The 18,596-nt window shown below is 30.6% G+C and overlaps 2 protein-coding genes across 2 annotated transcripts; one reads left to right on the plus strand and one right to left on the minus strand.

Moving 5' to 3' along the window:
- Window positions 1-1,778: 1,778 nt before the first annotated feature.
- Window positions 1,779-3,315, plus strand: LOC146724042 (putative ribosome biogenesis ATPase nvl). Its single transcript, XM_085480615.1, has 2 exons — window positions 1,779-2,253; window positions 3,119-3,315. The coding sequence occupies exons 1-2, from the start codon at window positions 1,779-1,781 to the stop codon at window positions 3,313-3,315; spliced, it is 672 nt and encodes a 223-aa protein (XP_085336741.1).
- Window positions 3,316-15,699: 12,384 nt separating this feature from the next.
- LOC146724043 (uncharacterized) lies at window positions 15,700-17,806 on the minus strand. Its single transcript, XM_085480616.1, has 4 exons — window positions 16,573-17,806; window positions 16,161-16,437; window positions 15,797-15,836; window positions 15,700-15,705 (listed from the first exon to the last, which is right to left on the minus strand). Exons 1-4 carry the CDS (start codon window positions 17,804-17,806, stop codon window positions 15,700-15,702), a joined length of 1,557 nt encoding a protein of 518 aa, XP_085336742.1.
- Between the last annotated feature and the right edge of the window lie 790 nt (window positions 17,807-18,596).

The following is an 18,596-nucleotide window of genomic DNA, read 5'->3' on the forward strand; positions in this document are numbered from 1 at the left end:
GAACACCGAGAAATGCAAGGACGATAGTATTTGTATAGAACATGGGGATAGAAGTGTTGTGTTAAAAAAGGGAAACGAAGATGTAATAACTAATATAATTAGTTTGTTTAACTCTCGTCCTAGTCCACCAAAGGATATCTCAGAAGTTATAAAATACTTGAAAAATAAAAAACAAATTGATGAAGATGACTTGAGAGAGGGAAGGAAATCCTTCGCTATTTTATTTGTAAATGGAGAGTGTTTAGATAAACCTGTAAATATGAAATATGAAAATCTATTGCTCTTTATTTCCACTGATAAAAGTCTAGCTGATTCTTTAGATGTTCCATTTCCTGGTGTATATGGTTATAACAGAGGGGATCAGGTAGATTACAGGTTGAAATTAGGGTTAGATTATAACTCTCTTCTTTGTAGTATACTTACTCCTATATTGGGAGATGTGAGTACCGAAAACCTGAAATATTATGAAGGATCACTCTTACCTGTTTTTTATCTCTTTGTTTCTGAAGATAAGGTTAAGGAAGCAATCGCAGATTTTAAAGAGGTTGGTAAAGGATTGAGAAGTGAAGCTAAAATAGGAGTAATTCCATACAAGAAAGATAAAGCAAATTTAAATCAATTTGGCATTACAGAAAAGGATCTCCCAGCAGCAATTATGATAAAAAACAGAAGAAAATATCGCGATGTATCTGTAACACCCTCGACTCTGAAAGATTTCATTTTAAAATTCTTAAAAGGTGATCTGTCTCCTTTCTACATAACAGGCAAAGAACCAAAGGACAATGAAAAAAGGAACGTTAAAATCGTAGTAAGAGATAATCATCAAAAATACATCTACGATGCACAGAGGGACTCTCTTATTATTTTCCACTCTCCTCATTGTAGATTTTGCGTTGAATTGAAACCTGTACTTGAAAAAGTGGGTGAATTAATTTCAAAAAACTCATCGAGTAAAGTTGTAGTGGGTACCGTTGATATGTCTGAGAATGACATGCCAGAATTTGAAATAAAGGGATTTCCGACAATTTTCCTATTCAGAGCAGAGAGTAATGTAATGGTAGAATATAATAAGAAGGATAGATCTCTAGAAGAGATCGTATCCTTTATTAGAGAAAATGGGACACATAAAGTGGATATAACCATACCATCTAAAGGAGAAAAGAAGGAATTATGACGGGATAATTTCAAATAAAACTTGTATATTTATTATTTTAATAGTTTATTCCATATTTTGGACTTTTAGCACTATACAAATCACTTTTACGTTCGTGAGGCCCTTTAAACATTCAGTTATGCATAAACAGCAGGTAGAGGATAGATTAAGAGATAGAATGTTAGTAGAGAGATTAAAAATAAGCACTAAGGTATGTGAAAATCATTTTGAAATATCTAAAATAAGAGGAATAGATTATTTGTCTCCAAAAATTTACGAATTATTATATCTTCCAATATTTGAGTTCAAAAGGTATCAAGAAATGAAAGTTAAACCACCAAAAGGGGTAATACTTCATGGAATGAGTGGATGCGGAAAATCTTTTATTTTAAAATCATTTTGTAGGGAATATAATTTACCTTTAATTCGGATAAGTTTAGAAAATGAAAAAGAAATAAGAGAGGGATTTAGAAGAATTGAGCTTATCTCACCCTGTATTGGATTTATTGAAGAATTGGATTTGCTACATATAGATAGTAAGGATGGAACACAAAATGATTCTAGGATATTAAACCAACTTTGTGAATCCATGGATAGTTTAGATAGAAATGTTTTAATTGTCGGCATGGTTAGATCTATTTCAATGGTAGAAGAAAGATTAAAGACATTTGGAAGGTTTGATTCAGATATCTTGATTAGAACTCCAGTAGAAGTAGAAAGAATAGAGATGCTAGAATTTATGTTTTCTGAAACGAAGTGCAGCGATATAAATATCTCTGAAATAGGAAGTAATACACCAGGATTTCTTCCATCCAAGTTGTCTCTTCTTGTAAGAAATAGTGTTAGTAAAAGTATAAATAGAAGTGTTAAAGAAAGCACAAAACTAATTTTAACACAAAAAGATGTAAATGAAGCACTTTCTGAAATGAAGAATAATTTTGATATTGAAAAGATAACATTTGAAGATATTGCAGCCTTAAAAAGTGTTAAAGAAGAACTAGAGAACAGCATAATTCTACCTTCAAGATTTCCTAGCCATTACCAAAACTTGGGAATTAGGAAATCTTCTGGAATTTTACTTTATGGTCCTCCAGGATGTGGTAAGACTCTACTCGCTAAAGCGATATCAAATATGGGACATTTTAATTTCATTAGCATTAAGGGACCAGAGTTGGTAAGTAAATATGTGGGGGATTCTGAAAGAGAGATGAGGAAAGTGTTTGATAGAGCGAAACAATTACAACCTAGTGTAATTTTTTTTGATGAGTTAGACTCAATTTGCGGTAGTAGAGGTGGATATGAGTTTAGTAATAGGATTGTAAATCAAATGCTAACGCTTTTGGATGGATTTGAAAAGAGAGGAGAGGTTCATATTATAGGTGCTACAAATCGACTTGATTCAATAGATAAAGCACTACTTAGGCCTGGAAGATTTGATAAAATCATTGAGGTACCATTTCCCAGTCCCACTGAAAAAATAGAAATTTTAAAAAAATGTCTTAGAAGTGTAGAAATCGAGAATTCAAATTTTTTAAAATTTGATTTTAATAATTGGAGTGGAGCTGATCTACATGAAATGATTAGAGAGGCAAGCATTTTAGCATTAAGAGAAGATAATTTTACTAAAGATAGACCTTTTATATCTGAGCTTCATTTTGAGAAGAGTTTTAATAAGATAGATAAATATAAAAAGATGCACCAAAGGGAGTTAATTTGATTACAAACTGACATTCTTTTTGCTTTACTTTTTCTATCCCTTCTTTTTAAGGATGAAAAAGATTTTAAAGATAGAATTTCCATTCAAAATAGGAGATAAATCCGAATTCAATGAAATAGAGACAAATATTGAGAGAAAGGAGAATATAATATCTTTTAGTTTACCATTTAAAATAAAAATAAATATATCTAAATGTAAGTCAATCCTATCTATAAAGGAATATATGAATCTATGGGTTTATGTTGTAGAATTTAATGAATTGAATGATTCTCTTTCATTTTTTGATGATCCTTTGATATCAGCCATAGAAGAGTTGAAATTTAAGAGCGTAAATGAGTTAGAAAAGGAAATGTGTAAAGTTATGGAGGAATATGAAAGAACAGAAGATAGAAATAGAAAGAAAAAAAGAATAGTCGATAGTGAAGGATTTGTCAGATATGAATGATTATCATTATATATAACAATTCATTGGATTTCTCACTTACGAATTTTTAACCTTGTAGAAGGTAATCTCGTACTGCTTTAAAGATTTTGTTCGATATTTTAAGTAGGTGATTTATTTATGTTATTAGACACAATGTTACCCCTCTCCTTGATACAACTAACTAAAAAGTTACTCATTAAAATTCCTTATTATCATATATAATATAGTTTGTAGCTATTCTGCCTATCTCCTGAATATTTGTATTTTCTTCCATAGCTAGGAGCTCACTTATATCAATTTTCTTCATTGGAAGCATATTTTCTCCAACCTTCAACCTACAAGATCCATCCTCATAAACACACAACTTACTATCGACCATTTCAATTCCACTAAAGCAATAAAGAATATCATCGTTGAAGTTACATTTCTCAATTTCAGCATCACGGTCGTGTAAGGAGTCAATAACAATTCTTTCATCGCTTTTATCAATGCTAAAATATATTTTATCCTTTAGCTTCTCTTCCTTATGTAATGCTGATATACTCTCTATACACTTTCCTTTACCATTTTCGAGATTCCTTTTCTCATTTCTTGTTTTGTTTATCTTTTGTAATTCTTTGTCATGCTTCTCTATAACTTCTGGTATATCGTCATTCACCGGTATTTTTGGTTCAAAGGAATACTTTTTTGATCCACCAAGAGTTTTTCTAGTCATACCGGGGCTTTAAAATACCATATATTTCAATATCTTTTTATATTATTTAAAATTATCGTCTGCTTTTACACGCACAACTCTTTCCTTTGTTCAATTACAGATCTCGTTTTTCCTCCCCTAAATTGAGAATACCATGAATACCTTTTATGCTTATGCACCAAAAAGTGAATTTTTTTGTTTAGAAAATTCTCCCCTGATGGACATGGAATTTCGAAGAGGTATGGTAGATGCTGGGAGGGAATATATGAATAAAGGAATGAAAAAGGTAAATTTTAGAAAGTTAAGACCTTATTTTAACATAGATAATTCTTATGTATTGAAAAAGCTTTTTGTAATTCTCTTCCCCTTTACAAATAAAGAATGGGGTGGCCAACACTATACAGAAATGATGTCCCAAGACGTGATAAAGATAAGTAGTCCAGATCTTTATATCCCTATAATGGCATTTATAACATATATCCTTTTTATAGGAGTGTCTCTCGGTGTAAAGAAGAATTTTCTTCCAGAGAAACTTGGAATGGTGTTTAGTAGGTCAATCTCCTTGGAGATTCTCTTTGTTTGCCTGGTAAAGCTTTTTGGTTACTTTTTAGATATACCGGAGCTTGGAATGGTAGATTTTCTGTGTTTTTCTGGTTATAAATTTGTAATTATTCTTTTAATACAAATGGTTCGAGTTAAATACATTAGGATTGTTTGGAAAGTCTATCTTTACGTATCCTTTTTCTTTTTTCTTAGCAGAAGTTTAAAAGGATTTATTCTTACCACAACTGTAGCTCACAGACAAAGAAAGGTTTATTTTTTATTCTTCACTGTTATTACGGAAATAATTCTTGTATTCCTTCTTTCCTAATAAATTCAATATCATATTTATATTTAGTATAGTCAAACCATCCATTGCTATTCTTCTCTCGTCCTAGGTTTTTGAATGTTTTAAATGGCATTAAGACCCCTTGGATATAAGAGGATGGTGTTCAAGGCATTAAAGAAAATGCTATCAATTGGAAGAGAAAGAAAAATAGAGGGAGATCTATGGAAAAATAACAAGAGAATTGTGGAAAAGGGAATAATGAGACATGGAGACGGGTTTCTAACGATACAAAAGGATGAATGTATCAGAAGATACTCTCTTAAAGACATCCAAAAAATGGCATTGAATGAGAAGGAATCTTCTCTAAATTTTGTGTATTTAGACAACGAATACATTTTTTATGTGATATGCGATAATCCATTAGAAGTTTTAAAACCTCTGTATGTAAAATTAAGTCCTTTTGTAAATCTGACAAATTTTATATTTTCAAAAAATAACGTTAATTATTTTATCTTTGATACAAACATGAATGAATTCAAGATAATAGAAATAAATGTGTGTCTTAGGATAGTGAATGACAATGATGTGTACTTTTTGAGAATTGAGAATGAGGCTGAGATTATACATTTTGAAGAAATAAGTTCTAACACACAATTTTACATGGATCAGAAGAATTCCACATTTGTTTGGTCTATAGAGAAGGATGATGTTTTTCACACTTTCTCTGTTGTATTTCCAGATGCTCTTGCTTTTTTAGAATTCTTAAGTAGATATGTGAGCTGTACCTACAAGAATGTCAATAAAAGTGAGAACAGGGAAATAGAAGAATATTTTGAAAAAATGGAATTAGAAAACTACAATGAAAGTGAGGAAAAAGAAGAAATAGAACATGTTTCTGGGATATTTGAAAGCGAAGAAGAATATGAAAGTGAGATAAGTGAAGAACAGATTAGTTTCTATGGATCAAAAAAAAGAAATTCTGAAGAGATAGGAAGAGACTTGGAGAAGGAGTATAATAAACTTAGAGAAAAGAGGAACAATTTGTTGGCAGTTGGGGATAATGGAAAGGCTTTTGTTTCTAGAGGATCATCTATAGGTGTATTTAGAACTGAGGAAAAAGAGTTGAAATTCCAAACTAATATTAAAGATATAAGAAAGTTTGATAATGAGAGCTTAGGAATGTCTAAAATGATAACCCATGATGGGAGTAAATCACTGATAATATTAGATGATCATGAAAAAGATAAGTTATATAAGATGGATCTAGAAAGAGGAAAGATAATTGAAGAATGGGAGATGAATAGAGACATAAATGATTATTTTAATAGTAAGAAATTAGAGAATAATTCTACACTGGTAGGTGTGTCTAACAATTCAATATTTAGAATAGATCCGAGAACCAAGGAAAAAATAGTTGAGGGGGAGTCCAAGAATTATAAGACTAACAATGAGTTTAGTTGTGGAATGTCTACTGGAAGAGGTGACGTAGCAATTGCTAGTAGGAAAGGGGATTTGAGGTTATATGATAAAATAGATAAAAGGGCTAAGTCTCTTCTTCCTGGGTTTGGAGATGAAATTAGGGGCATAGATGTAACTACCAATGGGAAGTATGTAATTTGCACCTGTAAAAATTATCTAATGCTTACTATGGTTGAAAATGATAAGGGATACAAAGTACCTATAGGTAAGAGTAAACCCATTCCAAAAAAATTACAATTGAAACCAGAGCACATGGCATTTATGAATGAGGGTGTTAATTTTACTCCTGCTAAGTTCAGTACCGATTTAAATGAAGAAAGCATTGTTACATCTACAGGCCATTACGTTATAACTTGGAATCTTAGAGATGTATTAAATGGTAAGCTATATTCCTATCAAATTAAAAAATATGGAGATATCGTAATAGCTGATAATTTTGGGTTTGGAAAGGATGATTCAATAATTGTTACTTTGCCAGATGATGTAAAAATGGCTAAAAGAAGCGTAATGAAAAGACCTGATAGGTTCATTGGTAGAAGAGGAACTTAAAATTAGAGAACAATAAATGTGGTATTTTTGTAATGGAGTTAAAGTTGTAAGGAATTTAAATAAATATTTTGCTTGTTCACTGTTTAAAAAGTGCAGTAATTGGCCGTTTTATGGTCGATGAAGAATGGCAAGATAAATCTATCTATATTTTATAAACAAAGATTTTATGCCTATTTAATTGTGGTTTTATTTAGTTAATATAACAACAAAATTATCACCACAAGAAATGTCAACAATATCTCCAAAATCAAAATCTATCTTTTTAGGAAAATTCAAGCTTTCTTCTTTATGTCCCAATTCACCGTGAAAATTAGCACCCCATGAAAACAACTGGTTGTTGATAACACAAAGATTAAAATTACCGCATGAAGAAATCTTAGAAACATTCTTTAAGTCCATCTTTTGTGGAGTATGTCTATCCAACCTATCTTTTAAGCCTAACTGTCCATAATTATTCTTTCCTACAGAATATACCTCTCCATTTTTTGCTAAGAAAAGAGTGTGGCCTTCTCCACCATCACAATCCACAATATCCTCCAGCTCTACATAAACTTTATCTGGCCTCGATTCTAGCGATCCATTTCCTAATTGGCCAAAAACATTTGATCCCCATGCAAATATCTCATTTTTGCTGTTTATTGCCATAAAATGGTAGCTTCCACTTTTAACCTTTTTAAAGTAAAATTTAGATCTTTTTGTCGCTCTAAATGTAACCCTGTGAAATAATTCAACCTTTCTATTATACCTAACCGACTTCCTCCTAACGATATTATACAAACTTGCACCACAGCTTATCAAAGAACCTTTTTTGCTAATAAGCACCACGTGGTTGTGTGAACAAGATACACTTGCCATATCTCTAAGTCTCAACTTCTTAGGATATCTCTGTATTTCTGTTCTCATATCAAATCCTAGAACCCCGTTTTTATCTCTAAAGGTACCCCACGAGTAAACATTCCCCTTCTCACTGATAGCTACTGAAATAGAGCCACCACACCCGATATCAATTATTTTCTCCCCAATTTGTACCTCTTCTGGAATATCCTCCTTTCCATCTCTACCCAATGCACCTTCATCATTACATCCCCATGAGTATATTCTTCCATCAGTTGTGAGAACCAAAGAATGAATTACACCACATTTTATTTTTAATATTTGTATATTATCAAACATTTCTATTTTAATTGGTACATGAGTTTCATAAACATCCTCTCCCAATCCCAACTGTGAAATTATGTTTGATCCGAATACATACACTGACATTCTCCAACCCTTCTCATTTTCTTTTTTTAAAAAAACCTTGGAGGAGTTCGATGTACCTTACAAATAAAGTTAATAATTGAGATGAGATAGTAACACTCTGTAATTAGCTTTATAATTCATTTCAACTTATTACCTTAAAACCATATGCCAAACAACAAATAAACAAACTTTAATTATTACATTACGTTTTGAACATCTCCTCTTAGTGAGCCACTGCAAGAAACGGTATCAGTGATATTTTACGAATAGATATAAAACCATAAAAAAATAGCGAAATATTTCTGAAAAGTTCATTTTAGAAGAGCCATATCTTCTATCTACAAATATTATAGGACACTCCGAGATTGTATATTGATTTCTCTGAGCCAAAAAGAGTATTTCCATTTGGTATGAATATCCAATGGATCTACATTGAGATATTAGTTTAGCAATGATCTCTCTCCTATACATCCTAAAAGACCCTGTAACATCTGAGATGGTAATACCTAGAAGAAGCATAGCTAAATTGTTAGCTCCCCTACTAACAATTTTTCTAAAGACACTCCATCCGTATACCCCACTTCCTTTTACACCTAGATATCTAGAACCAACAATGATATCACATTGTGTCCTTTTTTGGGTTTCTATAAACGTTCTTATGTTCTCTGGGTTGTGTGATAGATCTGCATCCATAATTATCACATATTCACCCGTACAGTATTCCAGTCCACATTTATAAGCTGATCCTAATCCCATTTTCCTTTCTCTCCTTACTAACATTAAACTTACAATACTTTCAAACTTCATAACTTCATCACAAGTACCATCTAAACTATTATCATCAACTATTATTATTTTATACTTCATATGCAACTCTCCAAATACCTTCTTTATAGATAGTAATAGAGGTTTTATATTCTCTCTTTCATTATAAGTTGGTATTATCAAATTGTACATTTAAAAAAGGCGCCTAAAAATTTGAACAAAATAAAATTCAAACTTTGATTTGTATTGGTGAAAGAATAAAATATACAAAAAATGAAAATATTTCTTTTTTTAATATTTTAAATTGTATTTACCATAACTTGTAAATTTTATAATTTAAAATAAAATTTTAGTAAATTTAAATACCTAAAAGGTATTGAATGTATTTATATTGGAATTTATATACCTTAAATAAAATTTTATATTGGAATAAAACTATAAAAAAAGAGACCCCTTGTAATTCACAATGAAAATGATGAAAGGATTGAATATTTTTGTATTCTTGTGTTTATCTTGGGTTATGGGGTCTCAGGAATCTGGAGACGTATATGGTTCTGTGCCTAAAATAGTAGTAACATCACCTGAAGGTAATGTTGAACAACTCCAGGGTGATGTTGAACAATCCTCGGAAGGTAATGTTGAACAATTCCCGGGTGATGCTTTTTCTACTACTACTGATAGTAATCCTAGTCGTCCAGGAAATGAGTCGGAGACGGCAGAGGGTAAAAAGGACGACTTACAAAAGGAAAAAACAAGCGAATGAGAACTTTTGTGAAAGATAAAAAGATAACGATTGTTAAAAAACCTTTAATATGGTGAAAGTGAGCGATGAGTACAATCTCATATTTCAATAAATCTTATCTTTTTAAGTCTTTCTTAATATAAGGGGAATATCTCTGAGGATGTGTTAACAGTGTGATACTTTATTTCCTTAGAGTCACATTGTGGTTGGAATACTTTTGATAATCTCCTCCTATAAAGTGGTTATCTATAACATAACAATAGAAAACTTCATTTTTACATTGCACTGGTTGTAGTTCTATAGGACTAGAAGTATAAACAATAGAATTACAAAATTCGTATCTAGAAATAACAAATGGAAGAGAAAAATTAGAATCTAGCGGAAGGTTTATAATATAATCAAATACTAGGGATACATCAATACCATTAACTATTATTTTATCATCAATTTCTCTGAATTTAATATCATTTTTCAAAAGTCTACTTTTTATCCCCTTTCCAGTACGAATCTCTCTCTCCTCAAATAACAAGTCACAACCTTCATACCTTAAAATAAAGCTTTTATTCTCAATTTTAAAGTTTAAAAAAACATTCTTAAAGGATATCTTCCATTCTTCATAGATTTTGTTAAAGAGAAACGTTCCATTATTCTCTACTCCACATTCAAATGGAAATTTGTAATATTTTATGGATTCAATCTCCAATTTAACATTTGATAATATCCTTATATATGAATAAATGGTATTTCCACCTATATCTGATGATCTTTTAATATCCTTAGAACGTGGTTCATTCTTTGATTTTTTACTTAAAATATTGAAAAAGATACTTTCATCTATTTTATACTTCTCTTCACTCTCTTTACTTTCACAGATACTCTCTTTTCTCACTTCAATCTTTCCATTTAATATGTCCAATGGATTGTCCGTTACAATTCTATCATTTAAAGAACACTTACCTTTCTTATTGCCAAATTTCGACATTCACAGGGTAATACCATGAAAATTAAAGTTAATATCACTACATTATCAATTTTAAGCAAAGCTCAATTCTAATGAGTTATAATCCCGTGGAAAATTGAGTAGCAAATTTTTAGTGGTATCTTCCCTTAACACTAAAGCTGTAAAAGTTTTAAAAATAAAAAAGAGAAGGGAAGGGAGAAATGGTAAGTAAAACTAAGAGGAGAAATTGATAATTTTCTAGGCAAAGGTTGTGTCACTAAACAGAGCTGGAAAGGTTAAAAATCAAACACCTAAGGTGGAAAAAACTGAGAGGCACGGTGTAAAGCGTGGTAGGGCAGCAAAGAGGGAAAAATATAAAAGGAGACTTGAAGGTGGTTTATTTGAGACTGGAAAGATGAAGATGAATCCACAATCCAGTTAAAATAAATTTATTTAGGATCCAATCCGTTGTATATGTTTTTTGCGCTTTTCACAGTTATGTTGTCTATTTTTGATCTATCTTTACTCTTATTACCTCAATTCGGGAGACGGCCCTATTTTATAACGATTTGAGTTGTAAACACTTAAATCATTGTTAGATCAATTATTAGATATGTTTGATATCAAATAGATTCTTTATTTTTATTTTTCAAAAAATTTAACCTCAAAATGAAAGGAAAGTTCATAGTCTTGGAAGGTATAGACAAGTGTGGTAAAACATCTCTTTCTAAAGAACTTGCAAAGATGTTAAGTAATGAATTTGGTGTTAAGAATCTTTCGTTTCCAAACAGAACTAGCTATACTGGTAAAATAATAGATCAATATCTAAGCTCAGAGATAGAAATGAATAAACAAGCAATTCATTTACTCTTCTCTGCTAATAGATGGGAAATGAAAGAATGGATTGAAGAAAATAGAAAGGATTCATTGATAATATGTGATAGATATTTCTACTCTGGAATAGCTTACACAGCAGCTAAGGGAATTGATATGGAATGGTGCTCACTCCCGGATAAAGGGTTACCAATACCAGATTTGGTTGTCTTTATAGATATAACACCATCGCAGGTATCTAGAAGAAATAAATTCGGAAATGAGAGATATGAAAGGACTGAGTTTTTAGATGAGGTATATTCTCATCTAAAGAGATTGATTATCTCAGATAAAAACGGTGTTATTATCGATGGAACATCAAGTTTGTGTGATATAGCACAAAAAATATCCTCTATGATCCGTAAAATGATAGAAAATTAAATTATAATTAAATGTTATCCTTTAATCACTTTACAACAAATTCTTCAATCTCTTAAAACTGTTTTTGAGTCTTTTATAGAGTCTATCATTCTTTTCCATTGTAGACTTTGGATCTATCCCATTGTAAGATTTAGATAGAACACCCTTAGAGCTACACAAACACAGTTGGAATTGAATGTGTGATAGAAATGAAATACTGGAACGAGTATTAAGAAGGATGGATAAAAATTATAAAGAAATAGTATTTATGTCATCACATTGTGTATTATATGAATATTTGGATGAGTGGGAACGTACTGATGTAGAGGGTCCAATGATAATCTACAAGAGAGATGCATTCCCTTCAACCAAATTAGTCTTATTTAATAGAAAGGGATTTAAAAACTTTGAAATTTTCCTTACGGACAATGTAGAATGGTGCCATAATGATAATTTCCTAACGTTTTATGATACCAAGTGTTATGGAATATGGTTCTATAACAAGAAACAATGCAATAAACTATCTAAGATTTTAGGTACCTTAAATGATCTTAGAGAGATGTCAAATAACTTATTTGATGTTCTAATGAAATTCAAAAAAATTTAGCTGCTCTAGAAGTAAATATGATACACAAAAGGAATTAAATCTTGTGTGTGAAAGATTTGTTTAAATAAACCTTTTATTTATTTATAGAATTAGAATATTACATAGTTGGTTTGTACCCTTTAATTCACCTTCTGTATATGTTCTTTCCATGCTTTTTAAAAACATTTGTTATGTCACTGATAAACTCAGAGTTTATTTTGTTTTTGCCTATTTGATCTTCAACATATACTTCATCGCCCTCTAAAATAAACGATATATCATTTACTTGCAATGAAATAGAAGGCCTCTCACTTATATTCTTCCTTCTAGGATCTTTTATGAGGATCGTATTACCAAAATATTTCTTAGAAAGTCCATGTTTAAAGGCTATGAATGGTAGATTTAAATTATCAGATTCTATTATATCTAAATATACTTTTCTTATTTTATCTAACATTTCCTTTTTCTTCCTTATCAATTTTGCCTCAACTTCATTCTTTACATTCTCCAGTTGTTTTTTCTTCCCAATTTTCATTTTTAATTTTTAAGGCCTTCCTCCCTTTGGTGATGTGGATCAAACTTGAAAACACGAATTTTAAAGCGATCTTTGATGTACTCTCCATTAAAAGAAAGATAAAACTTAAAATATAATTAAAAAATTGAATAGAGCCATTATATACAACACTCTAGCAGCCATTTCTTTACATTTCAGGTAAACTTTGGAATTATTCAGTGTAAAAGGGTTGAAACAAAATAAAATTTGTTTAAATTGTTATTTTAACGAGATTTTCTTTATTTCAACTGATTAAAAGCTAAAAATATACTCTAAAGATAAATAACCTGAAAAAATAAAATTTAAAATTAGTGAAAATGCATGAATGCATAGATAAAAATACATATATAAAGAAACCAAATGATGAAAATTGCATAAATTTAAAATGAAATCTAAGGAAAACACACTTGCCATTCTTTTAGAATATCATTGGAGTAGTATATTAAAGGATAGAACAATGAAAAACAGAGATGGTTATGATGAAGAAGATATAAGTGGTAGATATTCTATGGACAAAATTGTATATGAGAGCGAGAAGATAATTTATAGTCCATCTATGGGGTCACCTATCTCCCTTAAAAATTCCAATTTTTCACCTAAATATTGTAGAGACAAGTTAAAAGAAGATATAAAATATAAAAGGAGTGATATTGATGGGGAAAGTACTTTTTTTAGTGAACATCTTAGGATAATTGATAAAAATGAACAAACTGAGTCCAGTGGAAAGTATTTATATAAAGATGACAAGATTAGATCCAAAGAGTTAGGTAACCGGAGATCCGAAAAGAATCAGCCCATAAGTAATCTCTTTCCATTTTTAGATAATATAAGGGGAAGAAATTGCTTAAGAGAAAGTTATCCTTTTCACAAGGAAAATCATTTAAATACGGCATTCCAGACGAGTTCTTTGAATAATACGAGTAGAAACTTTGAATTTTTTGATATTAAAAATACAGTTAAGGATACTTTTAGTTATTATATAGAAAATAAGTACAGGAAGGATAGTAAAATAGGGAATAATGTAGAAAATAGTAGAGAGGATAGAGTCTTACATGATAAGAATAGAATAGAAAGCAACTATGAGATTGATATAGAAAATATTTTAAGTGGGAGAGATAGAAGAACTACTTGTATGATAAAAAACATACCAAATAAGTACACACAGAGAATGTTGATTGATCTCCTAAATGAAAATCATTTTGCTACCTACAACTTTGTTTACTTAAGAATAGATTTTAAAAATAGGTGCAATGTAGGGTATGCTTTTGTTAACTTTGTGGATTGTAAGATCATTCCCTCATTTTACAATAAGGTAAATGGCAAGGGATGGAAGAAATTTAGTAGTAATAAAATTTTACGGTTAACCTATGCTAGCATACAAGGAATAGAAAATTTAATTAGGAAATTCAAGAAAAGTACCGTTATGAATGAGGAGGAGGATTTCAGACCAAAATTGTTCTATACAACAGGTCCATTAAAAGGATTGGAAAGGGTAGATTTTGATGAGTATTAGTGAAATGAGAAAGGAAGATCTACCACAAGGACGGTGGTTTAAAAAAGCTTCTAATAATGAGAGACATCCATTTAATTTAAAGACATCTTGAGAATTGTTCAGCTTTCATTGATCTCTCATCTATTCCTATTTTCAATGGCATTAAAAATCAAACACCATATCTCCTCCACATTTCTTTCTAAATTGTTGGTAATGGCAATATCATTAACATTAAATCCCTCTAAGTACCTGTTGTTATCAGTATTGGATTTTCTAACATAAAATGATGGTGTACATTCAAATAATTCAACCAAATTTTTAATTTTCCAGTTTTTAAATTGCCATTTACTACCATCTAAAAATATACAAATAACATCCTTCCATTCATCAGCACCAAAATCATCTACATCACTACATACAACAAAGGTGTATCCATTTTTAGTAAATTCAATCTTATCTGGTACCTCTAGACTTTCTTCTAAACTATTCTCTTTGTACTCACACTTCAATAGAAAACCTTTAATATTTGACAAAGTAACAGTAGAGAACACAGAAGAAGGTACAACAATAAAATATTTGAGTGTACTGGCTTTAGAATTCCTCTTTTTATTAGTTACCTCGTTTAAACTATCCAAAAGATGTGAATAATCTTTATTTGACAAATATTTATTAATGGGATTGTCTATAAAATATTCTATCTTAGGGTTGTATTCTAATAAACTATCATTTTCTAATTTGTCATTTTCATCTATACATTGTAAATCTTCTAAAACTGATTTTTGATCAACATAGCTTATAGGTAATACACCGTTCTCAGTACATTTTCTTAAATATGTCGTGTAAGACATCTTCCTGTTTAAAATGTAAAATAATATCTGCTCTAAAGTATATTTTTTAGATTTCTCAGTTTTAAAATTTATCTCCATATCTCTTTTAAATTTATGGTTCTCTACTTCTATAACATCTTTATTTTTAATGTCATTCTCTTCAAAACCTTTTTCGTCTCTTACTAACTCTCCTAGAAACTTCTTTAAGACTTTAAAACCCAACTCACTCATTCCTGGGGGATTGAAATAAAAATTTAAGAGAGGTCCTTCTGAGAGAATCCCATGAACATTCCGTTAAAAATTATTTATAGCCATTTTTAATTAAAAGCATAATTTATTGATCATTCTCTTCTTCTTCCTCCTCTTCTGTCATAAACCTTAAGGGCCTGAAGAGATAGCCTTTCCCAGAATAGAACTTGGAGTTAAATTCAATCCAGTTTAACCTAAGAGCATGTAAACAGGAAGAGAGACCTTCTAGTCCTATAAGAACAGCCATTGTAAATAAAACATAAATTGGAATTGTAAAAACATAAACTAAAGGTTTTACATCTATGGTCATGGAGTGGAGTACCTCTGTTAATTGAGAATGAGCTAATGAAATAGCCCATAATCTAAGATATGAACATGTATTAGATATAAGACCTATACAAAATTCAATGGTTTCTATTCCTTGGTGCATCCAAATATCACCCATTGATTCTTTAGTTCTAACATTCCTTGTTAGATAATAAATAGGTCTAGAGAATAGCATCCATGGAATAGAAATAATAATTATGGATAGAATTAATAGTTGGACATAGGTTTGACCTGGATACATCTTATCTTGAACATTAAAAGGAGAGGTGTACATAGAAACTAAAACTGAGATAAGAGGAGGCCTATCCGAAGTTACAATCCATTTATAGATAATTAAAAAGACTAGATAACCAACAAACCCCGTAAAGGACAGGAATTGCGGTATTAATTCACAGTAAATAGCTACCTTATCCTTTCTGTAGATAGCATTTGCAAATGAGATTAAACCTCCTAGCGTCATATGGAGAAATCCAAAGATCATTGACATTTTCATTTTCAACGAATTTAAAAATATCATACCGGAAGACCCTTTTCTGTATTTATAATCAACACCAAACGGATAAGTCTTTCCAGGGATCCTTATGTTGTTAGAATCAAACTGAGAGCTAAAGATGGGAATAGGTAAAGATAGAAAATCTGAATAGAGAAACCCAAAATAAATAGAAGTGATAGAACAAAAAAGTAAAAGATACCTTCCATTATAAATTATTTGAATGGATTCGTGTAAATTATTGACCTTTCCTTCCTTTCTTATGAAATAGAATGCCATACCTAACAAAATCAATCCGTGACCTACATCTCCAAACATAGAACCAAAAAGAAATGGAAATGTAAATAGAGAAAAGATAGCTGGATTTATCTCCTTGTAAGAAGGTACACCATATACATTATTTATATCTTGAAATGCTTTGGTATATTTGTTGGTTAAGATGTGGGTAGGCGGTGATACCTCTTTGAATTCACTACTTTCAAAGGCTACATGTCCATGGGTATTACATATAAAATCAACAATCTCTCTCATCTTTGGGATATCATTTCTTAATATCCAAGCTTCTCCTATTAAACAATCCCTTCCAGGATCTGAATCTAGCATATTCAAAATCCTGTATATTGAAAGTTCCTTTCTTATAAAATACCTCCACATCATTATCTCCTTCCCTATTGAGGAGAATTCATCCCTTAGAGCCTCTGAGTTATTCTCCAAAATTTTATCTAACTGGCAAATTCTTGAAGATATTCCCAGATACCCAAACTCCTTAGTGTGAAATTTCTTATCTCTAGCATTTATGGTCCTAGCACCCATTGAATGGCATATTTGTCTTATCTTATCAATTGCTATTTGACCGTGTGAAAAGATAATAAAGCATGTCTTTTGTGCATTTTCACACAATAGGTCACTGGTATGAATTAGAATATTCCTTCTCATTGCCTTCCAAAGAATCTTCTCCAACAAAAAACCTTTATCTTTCTCTATAATCCCCGATATAAAATCCAAACTAGTCTTACATTCCTCTATATATCCAGGCTCCATTTGAATCTCAGACCCCAAAAATCTCTCAGTCTCTTCCAAAATGAAGAGATCCTCTTTAAGTTTCAATAAATTACTCAACGTTTCCTTTTGTATTTCCTTTAGTTGAATTATTCTCTCAAAGTGCTTATTCATCTCCTTTTCTATCAAACAAATTTCCATACTTTTATTTTCTATATTCTTAACATCTAATATTTTAAGTATTTCTACCTCTTCACAGGTACTATTAGTGGACATTTTCCTTAAATCGATGGAACTGTTGTAATTCCTTACCTCATCCAATAAAAAATTAGATCTAGAAAGTAATTTTTCCAAATATCCCAAGTCCCTGTTATAAGGAAGCAATTCTCTCTTTGAATTAACATTCAAATTCGTAAAGTGTACCAATCTATTATTCCCCATTTCTGTTACACCATATTTGGCTGTATCTCTATCAAAGTATATTACTAATAGCTCCATATCTTCGCTTCTTAGCATTGTATCCTTTCTATAAAATCTCAGAGTTCCTTGCTAGTTAAAGGGGTACTCAGTTCTCTGGTAGGTTGTTTTAGAAAGGAGGCTTTGAGGGCATTTTTGATAAAAAATCTCAGAATTGTTTCACCTTTCTGAAGAAAGGAAGATAACAAAACTTTATTTAAGGATATTCTTTTAACGATAGAAGTAATTCTTTAAAAAGAGCAACTCCTTTCATGTTTTCCTTATTACCAATTAGAATAAGATTTGTCTTAGATCTAGTGAGTGCTACATTTAGTCTCTCTCTGGAATGTATTATATCACAATTAATAACAGGATCAAATAGAATGAAGGCAGTCTCACTCTCACTGCCTTGATATCTATCTATAGTTTCTACTTTATGTTTTGTATTTATCAATTCTTTAATAAGGCTTACCTGGGAATTGAAATAACACAAAATAACAATGGAAAGATTCGCTTTAAAATCCTTCTTTTTTGAAATATCGTTTAAATAAATCTCATCTTTAAAATACCTCTCAATTGGAATATTTCTCGTGTCTATAAATTTAATACTCCCCATAGACTTCCTATTCCCACATATCATCTTATTATTATAAAACATTTTATTGCTTATACTCATTATGTTATTTACCATTCTATACTGTATCTTCAATTCACTTACATTGTCTCCTTTATATAAATATTCAAAAAGACTAATTCCTAACTCTCTATGTTTTATATAAAGTGGCTTTAGCTGTAAATGATCGCCAACTAAGACAAATTTTCTGCTAATACTTAATGGAATTAGAGATAA

Source organism: Nylanderia fulva, unplaced genomic scaffold (genome assembly GCF_048542155.1).
Source record: "Nylanderia fulva isolate GAGA-0341 unplaced genomic scaffold, ASM4854215v1 Scaffold152, whole genome shotgun sequence".
Lineage (NCBI taxonomy): Eukaryota > Metazoa > Arthropoda > Insecta > Hymenoptera > Formicidae > Nylanderia > Nylanderia fulva.

Excerpts from the sequence above, each read along its gene's own strand:
- LOC146724042 (XM_085480615.1), top strand. The coding sequence starts at position 1,779 with ATGGTTAGATCTATTTCAATGGTAGAAGAAAGATTAAAGACATTTGGA. Across the intron at positions 2,254-3,118 it reads TTATGGTCCTCCAGGATGTG|AATTTAATGAATTGAATGAT; the intron begins GTAAGACTCTAC and ends TTTATGTTGTAG.
- LOC146724043 (XM_085480616.1), bottom strand. The coding sequence starts at position 17,806 with ATGCTAAGAAGCGAAGATATGGAGCTATTAGTAATATACTTTGATAGA. Across the intron at positions 16,438-16,572 it reads TCACGGATTGATTTTGTTAG|ATTTTCTATCTTTACCTATT; the intron begins GTATGGCATTCT and ends TTCTCTATTCAG. Across the intron at positions 15,837-16,160 it reads CAATTCCTGTCCTTTACGGG|ATTATGGGCTATTTCATTAG; the intron begins GTTTGTTGGTTA and ends TTCATATCTTAG.